Genomic DNA, 13,336 nt, shown 5'->3' on the forward strand with positions numbered 1-13,336 from the left:
TCCCTAAGATTGAGGCCACAGATGAAAAGAGAACTGGCTGATACTCCTCATAGGCAATCAAGTCTCCCAACCTAAATGGAAAATTTGAGGTTTACTCTATGGAGAAACAAAGCAAAGGAGCCTGTGAACTTGGGATAGGAACTTTGTGGATGTGGAGAACAGCTGAGCAAGAGTAAACACTAAGAAATTAGGTGAAAAGCTGCATTAAAAATGAGTAAAGCTTCTCCTGGCCCACTTCTTACTCTAACCAACCTGGACATTGGTTGCCCAGGCTTTTTACCTCTGAAGCAATAAGATCAGATAATGCCTCTAGGACCACAGCTTACAAAGTATGGTCCACAGACTGGGGATGAGCAGAAAGGACATAAAACTGAAACTATGTTCAATACTTTGACATAATTTGCCATTTTCACTGTTGAATCTGCATTAATAGTACAAAATCAAGGGTAGGAAAAGCTGCTCCTTTCTTAGCAAAAATCAAAACAATGGCACACAACAGTAGTCACTATACTCCTTGGCATTTCATATTCAGAAATTTTTTAAAAACTGAGTTCACTTTAAAAAAAAATAAAAAATAAAAAATAAAAAAAAATAAAAACTGAGTTCACTTAAAAGATCCTGAGGGAGTAAAAATTATTAATAAATCTTGAATCACCTATATTTTCAATATCCTATGCAACAAGTGTGTGTGTATATATGTGTGTGTATATATTATATATATACATATACATATATCGCACTTCTGCTACACACTAAAGAATGAGTGTGATCTCCAGGGAAAGGACACATACTATTCTTTACCTTGCATGCTGAACCACTGGCCTTTTTTCATGGAACACCATTTTCACCTCAAAAAAAATGTCTGATAGAGAAACCATGGTTATGCAGACTTGGGTATTTGGCAGAAAGTTTCTAAATAATCAATACAGTGAGCCTATCACTTCAAGAATAACAATTGACAGTACTTATTGCCAATGATAAATTCAAGCTTTCAAGCAAAACTTAGGGTTTGGGATAAGTTCTATCTATCACCATGGGCTTGATAGTTTCTCATCCTTGAAGATTTTTCTGATAAGACTAATAGTAATACAAGCAAATGTGGTATTTTGACATAGTATAATGAAATGTGTCAATATTTGGAAGGTTGGCATAATTCAGTCAACCAGCATTGTCCAAATAACCAATGCATCTCAAAAATGTTACAAATCTGTGTATGGGTTAAGATCCCTTCAAAGGGAAAGACAAACCAATGGATTTGAAAAGCCCACTGATAGAATTTCAGATTCTACTGCCACTGTTAAGAACTAGACCACCTGTTGAGTTTTGGTGTAGTATCAAAAAAAAAAAAAATACCCACAGTTATATGAAAAGAGTATTAAAATATTCCACCATTTTCCAACTACATATCTGAATGGGACAGATTTTCTTCCTCTATTTTTTTCTTTTTTTTAAGATTTTATTTATATAATCATGAGACAGAGAGAGAGAGAGAGAGAGAGAGAGAGGGGGGCAGAGACACAGGCAGAGGGAGAAGCAGGCCCCATGCAGGGAGCCCGACATGGGACTAGATCCCGAGACTCCAGGATCACGCCCTGGGCCGAAGGCAGACGCCCAACTGCTGAGTCACCCAGGGATGCCCTTTTCCTCTATTTCAAACAGCATATTGCGACAGACCGAAAGCAATGATAGATATGAGGACTTAGGGGGTCTTCGATTAAGCTATACATTATGATAATTTGCAAAAATGTAAAACAATGTCACTTATGAAATTGTCTTAAAAAACCTTCACGTAAAATAACTATTTCTGTTAACATGTAATGGGTTTACTACTGCATTTTTAAATGAGGTAACTATTTTTACGATTTTTTTATCTTAGTTTCAAGTATATAAATACTGCAAGATACAACCTACACAAACAAAAGTTCCATAGCTGCACTGCCAATAAGATAGTAGTAGATAGTAAGTAACTAGTCTTGTGTGATTACTGGACTCTTGAAATATGACCAGTCTGAATTGAGATATGCTCTATATGTAAAATATACACTGGATTTCAAAGACTTTGTATTAAAAAGAACATAAAATTTATCAACTTCTTATATTTGATTACATGTCAAAACAGTATTTTGGAATCATTGAAATTAATATATTTTACTTAACCCAATCTTTTAGTGTGGCTACCAGGAAATTTAAAACCACATCTATAGCTTGCATTTTTTTTTATTTTCATTTTTTTAAAGATTTTTAATTTATTTATTCATGAGACAGAGAGAGAGAGAGAGAGAGAGAGAGGCAGAGACACAGAGGGAGAAGCAGGCTCCATGCAGGGAGCCAGATGCAGGACTTGATCCTGGGACTCCAGGACCGCACCCTGGGCCTGGGCCCAAGGCAGGCGCTAAACTGCTGAGCCACCCAGGGATCCCCTCCATTGTATTTCTATCAAACAGCACTCGTCCATTACATCCTTAATAGTTTTTAATATTAAGTGAAACAGCCATGAGACCAAAGTTCTAAAAACTGCTGCTGTATGGGAAAATGAACCAGTAGAAGGGAAAAAGAACAAATCTATGGACTCTGACATTTAGGAGGCCCAACGGGACACAGAATGACCCTACAGAGAAAAAACACTACCAGTCAATAAGGCAAGAACATAGATTCTCTCAAATATGAAAAGGTGGTAAAGCTCACCATACATGTGTGGAAATCCTCTAACATGAAGGTCAAAGACCAACACAAATAAAAATGAAAAATAAATATCCCTGTGAAAAGACAGTGTAAATAGAAAAAAAACTTCAAAAAGACTTTAATATCCTTAGATGAGTATACTGCATCCATGCAAAAACAGCTATACTTAAAAACATTCATAAACTGGAAAATTTGGTGGTAGAAATAAATTCAAAAGAAAAATAGATCTCAGAAAGCATCGCAGAGAGTAGAACAGAAAGACAGGAAAAAAAAAAAAACAGATAAAGAAATTTAGAGGAGTACTTCAGGAAGTCCAAATGCAGAAGAGTCAGAAAGAATACCTGAAAAATTGTGTCTGCATGTGCGTGTGTTGGGGAGTGGTTGGGGAGAGGGGGGCAGAATGAGGTTACAGAAATAGTTTCTCAAAATTGAAGGATGTCTACAGACCTAAAAGCTCTAGCAAATGCCCTTAGAGCCAGCATAATAAATGATTTTTAAAAACCACAGACATTATGAAATTTCATATAATTGGAAGGGAAAAAAATGGAAAGGTTTATAGGTGTAAAGTGGGTAAAATAGAGGCTTTAATAACACTGAAAACAAACAATGACAAAAGAAACTCTTCAAAATTCTGAAGAATGACCTCAATCTAGAATTTGATCTTAATAATCAAGTGTGACTAAAGACATTTTCAGACAAATTATCAAAAACCAAAAATCTCTTACAGATCCTTTCTCAAAAATCTGCTAGATGTATTTGAAATATATTGAGAAGAGAAACCATTATTAAAACCAGGAAAATAAAATATTTGTACAAATGAAAAACTTTATTGTACACTATGTGGCTAAAATTTGGTAAAACCTAAATATTAAGATTTGCATATTGTACACCTGAAACTAACATTATACTATGTCAACTAACCGGAATTTTTTAAGTTTATTTATTATTAAATAAATAAAATATTATTAAAGTCATCCTTATGCCCGACATGGGACTCAAACTCACAACCCTGAAATCAAGAGCCACATGCTCTTCTAAGCCAGCCAAGCGCCCCTAACTAACTGGAATTTATATAAAAACTTAAAAAAAAACTTTTTAAAGGAACCACAAAGGACCCTGAATAGCCAAAGCAATCTTAAGAAGAGCAAAGCTGGAGGTATCACACTCCCAGATTTCAAGATACACTACAAAGCTGAGGTAATCAAAATGGTATGGTACTGGCACAAAAACAGACACATAGATCATTGGAAAAGAGCCCAGAAATAAACCCATGCTTATAAGGTCAATTAATCTATGACAAAGGAGGCAAGAACATACAGTGCAGAAAAGACCATCTCTTCAACAAACGCTGCCAGGCAAATTGGACCAATTTTTACACCATACACAAAAAAGAAACTCAAAATACATTAAAGACCTCAATGTGAGACTTGAAACCATAAAATTCCTGGAGGGGGGGGGGGGGGCAGGGAACCACACAGGCAGCAATTTGGCATCAGCCTTAGCAGAACTGTTTTATGTAGGTCTCCTCAGGAAAGGAAAATAAAAGCAAAAATAAACTATTAAAAATTTATCAAAATAAAGAGCCTTTGCACATTGAAGGAAACCATTAACAAAACAAAAAAGCAACCTACTGATTGCAAAAAGGTATTTGCAAATGATGTATAAGGGGTTAATATCCAAAATCTATAAATAACGTCTACAACTTAACACCAAAGAAACAATAAGGCTTTTTTTTTAAAGATTTAAGTAATCACTGCACCCAATGTGGGGCTCAAACTCACAACCCCAACATCAAAAGTTGCATGCTCTATCAACTGAGGCAGCCAGGTGCCCCTTAACATTATTTAAAAATAGGCAGGAAAATAAGATGCGCAGGGGACCTGAATAGACATTCCTTCCAAAGATGACACACCAATGGCAAACAGGTACATGAAAAGATGCTCAACATTACTAATCCGGAATATAGAAATCAACAACACAATGAGATCATCTCACTCACACCTGTCTGAATAGCCAGAGTCAAAAAAAAAAAAAAAAAGTGTTGGTGAGGATAAGAAGAACAAGATCCTCATGTAGTGTTGATGGGAATGTTAAGTTGTACAAGCCACTGTGAAAAACAGTATGGAGGTTCCTCAAAAAATCAAAAATAGAAATACCATATGATCCAGTAATTGCACTACTAGGTATTTACCCAAAGAAAACAAAATACTAATTTGAAAAGATATATGCACCCCAATGTTTACTACAGCACTATTTATGGTAGCCAACATATGGAAGTAGCTCAAGTGTCCACTAAGAGATAATGGATAAAGACGTGGTATAAATACCTCTCTCCCTCCCTCCCTCCCTCTCCCTTCCTCCCCCTCCCTCTCTCTCTCCCTTTCTCTCTCCTCTCCCTCTCTCTCTCTCTCTTTCTCGCGTGCGCTCACACACACTCACACAAAATTTACTCAGCCATAAAAAAAAAGAGGAAGATCTTGCCTTCTGCAACAACACGGATGGACCTAGAGGATATTAGGCTAATTGAAAGAAGTCATACTGAGAAAGACAAATACCATGTGGTATTTGTGGAATCTAAAAACAAAACAAATAAACAAAAAGGAGAAACAGACCCATAAATACAGAGAACTGATGGTTACTAGAGGGGTGGAGGATGGGTAAATGGACAGAATGAGTGAAAGCAAGTGGAGAATACAGACTTGCAGTTATGGAATGAGTAAGTGAACGGGGATAAAAGGTACAGCATAGGAACTATAATCAATGGTACTCTAACAGTGATGTATGGGGACAGATGCTAGCTACACTGCGCGAGCATACCAAAACATACAGGCTTTCCCAATCACTATGCTGTACACCTGAAACTAATAGAACTTTGTGTCTTTATACTTCAATATATAAAAAAAAAAAAAACCTGAATGCTGATCTCACCAAAATTTTAACTAATGAAGCAGGAAGAATGGAGATAAGTGCTAAGGGATGTGAACTAGATGAAAGAAGTGAAAAACAACTAAATCATTGTCTACAAATAGATCAAGTGAAAACATATTAAATTTTAAAATCAAGAAAAATCATTCAAGCATATTGCTAAGAAATGAGAAGAAACATTTAAGGAAGATGGGGATCCCTGGGTGACTCAGCGGTTTAGCGCCTGCCTTTGGCCCGGGGCGCGATCCTGGAGTCCCGAGATCGAGTCCCACGTCAGGACTGCTTCTCCCTCTGCCTGTGTCTCTGCCTGTCTCTGTCTCTCTCTCTCTCTCTCTATCATGAATAAATAAATAAAATCTTTAAAAAATAAATAAATAAGTTGAAAGTGGCTGCTACTAACAGGTAAGAAGGAGTGGGCATGAAATTGCTGACATTTGTTGAAAACCTTGGAATACATAGTTTTGAATGTCTTACTTTGTTTTAAAGTACAATTTAAAAATTCAAAGTGATACCAGGTAACAGAAAAGGAATATACAGTTAACTTTATACAAAGTTTTAAATTATTTTGCAAAGAAATCAGGAATTTATGAATTTTTGACAAATGTTTTTTAAATCCTCTTAAAAGTCTTAGCTCTGAAAAGCTAAGACTGAATAAATGCACTTGGAAACTGTGAATAAATTTTCTGTCCATTTTTTTGCTTTAAACTAGACATAACTGGAAAGAAAAGACAGCCACCTAATAATTCACCAGGAATCAGCAGCTGGCTGAGCCAACCTGCAGAACTATGCTGTTTGGGGTGTAGAGCTTGTTACTGTTCTTTGCCATGTACAAATGGGGGAGGCTGCAGAAGAACTCTGGTTATCTTCTCCTATAAAAGCAAAAATCCGGACAGAGACGGCCTATGTTCCATTTAGGCACCGACCAACCAAAGCTGAGTAGGAGCAACCCAGTGTCTCCCTAACACTCAGCAAGCATGACGCAGTCTACTACCAAATAGTGTTACATTTCCCCATACGCACCCCTATACATGAGAAAAGGGTAAAACAGGAAGATGTCATCTTTCAAGAATCAGAAATAGCACATAGGTTAATAGAATCTCCCTGTCTAAAATGCAAACAGCACGGGTTTATTTCTCCAATTACTTTTGTAGCCACTGCAATGATTGGCGTCTAAGATCCTGGTTTAAGAGGTAATAGGCTTGAAAGAAACAAACTCATTCATTTTTGCTATGTCCTGCAAGCTTGCACTTATACATAGATTTACCTTTTCCCATATATTGCAAAGCTTTTTACATGTGATACATGCAGATGAAATTAAAATAAGCTGATCAGCATGTTTTAAAATAATTGCAGACTTTTTCCAACTTAATCTGTCCGTTAACTCTATTAAAGACATGAAAAACAAGACGGTTTCAATGGTTTCCTCATTTTGATTTATAGAATACATATCATAATCCTGTTCGAAGAAAAAAAATCTTTAAACTGTCTTGAACCGGTGTGAATGAAGAACAGAGAGGCAGTACAACTTTAAAACAAAGACTGTTAGTTTTATTTACATGCCACAACACAATCTCCAAATGACCTCTGCCTTCCCAAGTAACATTTTAACTAAAATGACAGAGAATGGAATGCCACATTAGAATTGAAAGCAAGATAAAAGGTAGAAGTCCTAATCTACTGCTCTACATAGCATTATTCATGACAAGGGTTTCCCACTTTCTCAGACAGGGTTCAAAATGTCAGCTTTAACTATGTAGCAAATTTTAATAGGATGCTTCTAAATGGGTACCCTAAGAGGGCTACAAGGATTTCTTCATCTGCAGCACATTCAGAATGACACCAGCTACTTCTCACCTGGCCCCAGGAGTAAAGTCTCCCCAGCCTATTTCCTTTTATCTCTGATGCATTTTGGCTCCTACTGAGCTAACCACTCTCCTAACAGGTTAGAAGCCAGAAATAAAAATTTTGTTTTGTGTTTACAGAGCATCAAAGCGTGGGCAAGGAAGTCCTTACTTAAGTCTTCCCTGCTCAGGCTGTGGAATTACTCTGCCGGCAGGCAGGCAAGGTGCTGCTCTACCCTTGGCTGCTGGAGGGCTGGCACCATGAAGCAGTTGGAAAATGCAATGTTGAACAGCCACTTTGATGTAAACTGTAAAATAACATTGAGGTCTTCAAAAATCTTACAGCAATTTTTCAAGCATTTATCAATTAAGTTTTATGTGATAGCAATACTGCTGTGCAAATAAATACATAAAACTGCTGGGCTGTAGTAAACACAGACTGGACCAACTAACTAGCCATTTCTTGCTCTAAGGACACTGCGGGGAAGACAAGTTTTTCCTATTCAGAGAAACAGTCTGTCGGGAAGTGGAGTAACAATCAAAGTGACTCTACAAAGGACAAGAGAACAAGAAGCCAGAAATATGTGGATAAACTACTTACATGATCTCTTTCAGTTTCATGTTGCAAATGTTAGCACCCAGATTTCATCATCTTTTAGCAAGATGGCACTTTAATTCTTTATAGATGCCACGTGCCAACTCCAAAACATTCAGCAAAATGTTTTGGGTGACTAAAAAAAAGGCTAACGTTAAATACATGATGCTTTTTACCTGGACACTCTCAGACTTAATTTTCAAAATCAAAATTTTCTAAATAGATCCAAACACCTACCAGGGAAGAAAACATCTTAAAAACGTCATTCAGGGGGACGTGGGTAGCTCAGTTGGTGAAACGTCCAACTCTTGATTTTGGCTCAGGTCATGATCTCAGGGTCATTACATTGAGCCCTGAGTCAGGCTCCACGCTGGGCATGGAGCCTGCTAGGGATTCTCTCTCTCCCGATCTCCCTCTGCCCCACTGCCCCCAACCCACGCAAGTGCACTCCCCCCTCTCCCTCTCTAAAAAAAAAAAAAAAAAAAAAAAAAACAAAAATCATTCAAATTTAACTTTAGAAACAGAAGTACAAATTATAACTTTTAACTGGTTTATCTTAAAAGCAGCCTAACTCCAGAGCAATATAGCAAGGTATTACCTGAACCATTATTCCATCATAACTGGAGACAGTGCCAGATTGAGGTACACAGCCTCATACTTTTATTTTAAATCAGTTTCAAACATCCCCTTCATCCACAACATGACACATTAAAACCATTCTATTATTCTGAGAAGTGTAAATTAGAGATTGAAATCCTTTCACCTTCAATATCATCATCATCTTGCAAACATGTGTTACGCATTTGGGGATTTGGGGGTCAGAGGGAGCATGAGGAGTACTGAGCGGATGATGTCCGAGTCAGGGAATCATAATCGGAGTATTTCCCAGGTAAGCAACATCCCTATGCAAGGATTTATTAATGTTCCCAGGGCTCCCAAAATCTACTGAGCCAACGAACTGATTTATTTGTGCTAATAAAGAGTTCATGCTTTCAGGAAACATGACGCCCAAAACCCACCTCTTTCCAGGCGTAACCATGAGAAAGTAAGACGAGCCAACTCAGAACAATTCCACTTGGCTTGAGATTCTGGGAGCCAAGGACTACTCTGCTCAGCTTTACTCCCAGTGCCCTCCCCCAGGAGATGCACAGCCGCCCACATACACGAAGGGTAGAAGAATGGGAAAGGGCAGAGCTTTCTTTCCTGGGAACAAAGCCAGAGTGAAAGTTCTGCAGGCTGTAAACATATAACAGCTAGTGGAGAGCCATGGAAACCTTCTCCCCAAGCAAATGTGCTTTACTGTAAACTTTCCTTGCCCCCTACAATATTTAGTGTTGCGTTAAAGCAAATATTTTTAAAATACGCAAGCATGTGCTGTTTAAAATGCCTAAAATTAAAAACAAACAAATTCCCCCTATTGCCTGTCTTAAACCACCAATACATCCACTCTTTGGGATAGATATCTATGAAGTAGCTGATGGCTGGGGATACAGACTAGTTTACAAACTTCCCCTTGCCTGTGCTGTAAGGATTCTAAACAGAGAGTCCTCCTAAGACTCCAGAATGAAGCATATGGCACACACACACACAGACAGGGGGTTAATACACGTCCCAAGTGTCAAAGGGGTCCAGGTCTTAAAAAAAAAAAAAAATACCCGGCTTTCATGTGATGAAAGTTTACATTACTAGGTTACAGTTCACATTAACCACTTCATCTGCCACTGAATTCAGCTACCTACAACTCCTAAGGAATAGAACACTAAGCAATTAATGAAGAGTTATTCCCTGCTCAGGAATGGGAGACCACACCGTTCACTTCAGTTCTCTGGGGACTCCAAACAGCTGAACACCCTCACAGGTACAGCCACTCCCATATCCTTCATTCCCTTGGTTCTCAAATCCTTTGCTGCCACTGTATTATTTGATTCACTTTATAATTTTCTGCCCTTCCTTAGCCTATTTTTCCATACCTTTCACAGATGACAAGTAGCTACACAAGCAGTGATTTCTGGTCCTTGGGAGAATGTTGCCAACTTAAAATGTTAACAGAAGCTCTACTCCGCTGATATATTCAACCAGTCAATTAGGACCCTAGTTCCTCTATGTGCCAACCCCCTTTCCAGTTATTCCCTAACCTTTATGGGCTTCCCTCGAGTCTCTACTTCTTAGAACTCCTTAAAGCAAAGTTCTTTGGTGGGCCTTCATATGGGTGACTGTATAGGAACAAAAAATGTCCCAACTGTTGCATTTAATAAACGTAATCTTTCATGTATGTGGTTGTCAGCATCTGCTATAGTTTCCTTCTGGTTACTATCTTAAATTTGAGTTACTGAAAATTAGGTTTATAGACTCTCTCTCCAACTTGCTAAGATCATTATCACTTTGTTACTAAACATGCTCAATTTAGTAAACCTCCAAAATGAAGGGGACTTTGCCCAGGAGCCTATTTTATGGTCACCTGGTGTGAGTTCTAACATACTAGAGTTGACTCCTGGGTCTTGCTAACTAGTAGATGATCTCTACTAGTTATCTAAAGTGGGGGCCTTCAGTGAGCCGTCATTTCTGCTCGTTATATAAAATGGGGCCTCTGTGCACCAGTCATCGCTACTAGTTATCTAAAGTGGGGCCTTCTGTGCACCACTTTAGAGATCAGAAATAGGGCTTCCCACACTCCGGTCAGAACATACATTTAACCTCCTTGGAGCCTGAAACACATAGTCCTGAGGAAGGTCACTGGGCAAGTGTTAACAAGATGGAAGTCAGCGCTCCCACAAGGGTAAAAGAAGGTCTTTTTTTTTTTTTTTTAAGAGAAATATATGAAAGAGACTATTTGAGGCTTTAATATTTCTAAGAAAAACCATAAACACAATATAACTGCTACTGCATGATTTTTTGTTTTTTTTTTCTTTAAAACAGCATCCAAAGGAGAGCTGAGCGACAGCCTATGGAATCACCCAAATTGAATGCTATACCCTTTTGAGGTACACACAGGTGAAGCTTTCATAGCAATTTGGTCCTATTAACCTAGCAGCATCTTACAGGAATAGGTAATGAAGCCAGGGAGTCATCTGTGGTAGCCACTGGAGCTTGTTCATAAGTTGTTCTTATACTGAGAACATGTGATCCTGAGAATCACTCTTTACCACCCACTTGAACTCAGGTTTGACATGTAACTGGCTATAGAAATGTGAGCATAAGTAACACGTGCCCCCCTGTGCAGAAGTTATAAGAGCCAGTGCATTGATTTATATCTCCACTGACTTTCTATAATCATGGAAACATGCTATAGGATGAAGTCTCCATCAGCTGGGGCCCCAAATGATGAAATGAGCAGATCTCCTATGACCCATCCCAGGCTGATGGCATGACCAATAAGACAGTTATTCTAAGCCACTGAAACCCAGACTGTTTGTTACTGCAGCATAACCTGAGCTTTCCTGATACCACACCTAATTTTAAACACCAACATGTAAGGCACAGAACCGTGCTACTCCTGTGGGAAATGCAAAGGCCAAAGTTTGGGAGGGCAGTAGGCAGTATTGCCGTGAGTATACTGGAGAATCAGAGGGACCGAACAGAGCCACGTTTGGGTCATGGAATAAAGTACAAAATTCTGGTTTCCATTGATTGGAAAGCTTCTAAAGCCCTGGAGTAAAACCACTTTCTAAAGAAGAGGGGGACAGAAGTCAGCTTACCATTGACAGATGACAGCATGAGCAGCAGTCAAGATGGAAAACACGGGAAGACAGGCAGATGGCACAGAAGAGAGCTGAATGAGGCTGCAACATGGATTACAGAAACAGTCCTAGGCAATGAGGTTGGAAATAAAAGGTGCAACAGAGCATGGTAGGGCTTGAATGCCTTGCCATAAAAATGCTAACAGCAACAATAATAGAGACCATTTTATCCCAACACATTTTAGGGCATTACATATACTACTCACTGAATTCTCAAAACAACCCACTGGGCTAGTTGTTTTAATTGTAAAAGGGAAATTGTAACAGTAAGGTGCAGGTACAGTACACTGCCCAAAGGCATGAAGGAAATAAATACCAGAAGCAGAATTTGCACTCAGCTAGTCTCACTCCAAGGTCTGTCCTGTTTAACCACCACACCACACTCCCATGTTTCAAAAAGATTAGTTGTGCCATGTGAATAAAAACACGGATATATAGGTAGAGATACCTTTTAGAAATCGCTGAAGGTAACCAGGTGGAAGATATTAAGCCCCTGTAGTACAATAGTAACTGTGAATCAGTAACTCAGAGAGTCGTGATGGGATCAAAGCAATATGACTTTTGCCTGTTTCTGCATGGGGCTGATAGAGCTTGCTGCAAGTTCCTTCTACTTCTCTTGCTGAAAGAGTCTAATTCTCCTCCCCTTAAATCTAGGCTTTTTTAGACTTGCTTGACCCCAAAGAATGTGACAGAAATGACAAATAAACCCCAAAGCTCCTTCTTGCATGGTTCTCTTGAAATACCAGGAGCCCTCAGTCACCCTGTAAGTACAAATCCCTTAGGGCTTTGTCAGAAAGCCCCAAGAGTGTGTGAAGAGGGCCCAGCAGAGCCCAGCCTTTTAGCTAGGTAGGCCTAGGTGGCAGGCGTGTGAATTAAGCCATCTTGGACCTGGTAGACCAGCCACCAGCTGAATCGCCAAGGGACCCCAGGTGACACTGCATGGAACGGAAGCACTCTCTGAGCCAAACTACGGCAAAATCCTGACCCCCAGCCCACGAAATATAATGCGTAAATACATTAATGTGTTTTGGAATGTTTTGTTATGCTGGCATAGATAACCGGAACATGGCATTTACTGAAGAACACTGAACTTCAACTCTATCAAAATCACTCAATGGGGGCCGTCAGTTGAGTGTCTGCCTTCAGGTCAGGTCGTGATCCCGGGATCAAGTCCTGCACTGGGCTCCCTGCTCTGTGTGGGGCCTGCTTCTTCCTCTTCCTCTGCCTGCCTCTCCCCCTGCTTGTGTGAGCTTTCTCTCCCTCTCCCTTGCTGTCAAATAATTTTTTTTTTTTTTTAAATCACTTGGTGGTGTGCTCAGCCCCTCCCTTCAGGAGTTAGAATGTGTGCACTGGCCCAAGGATTGGCAGTTTTAGGAAATTCTATGACCCTAAGTACTTCTTACATTAAGGTTTGAGATTGGAATTAAAACCATCTACACAGGGGACCCTGGGTGGTGCGCTAAGTGAAGCGTCTGACTCTTGGTTTCCCCTCGGGTTGTGGTCTCGGGGTCTTGGGATCAAGCCCCATGTTGGGCTCCATTCATTCAGTATCCACC

At 39.3% G+C, this 13,336-nt stretch overlaps 1 protein-coding gene across 5 annotated transcripts in view; it reads right to left on the reverse strand.

Moving 5' to 3' along the window:
• PARD3B (par-3 family cell polarity regulator beta) overlaps window positions 1-13,336 on the reverse strand; it is a 987,000-nt gene that overhangs the window by 909,665 nt on the left and 63,999 nt on the right. The window contains exon 1 of one of the 5 annotated variants that reach the window (XM_072813098.1): window positions 11,739-11,850. The exons of the other annotated variants lie outside the window; for them this stretch is intronic. Coding sequence (XP_072669199.1) covers window positions 11,739-11,831 — 93 coding nt within the window. The 5' untranslated portion in view covers window positions 11,832-11,850. Of the gene's footprint in view, window positions 1-11,738; window positions 11,851-13,336 lie in introns of those variants that run through there. 5 annotated transcript variants of the gene reach the window in all.

Source organism: Canis lupus, chromosome 36, assembly GCF_048164855.1.
Source record: "Canis lupus baileyi chromosome 36, mCanLup2.hap1, whole genome shotgun sequence".
Taxonomy (NCBI): domain Eukaryota; kingdom Metazoa; phylum Chordata; class Mammalia; order Carnivora; family Canidae; genus Canis; species Canis lupus.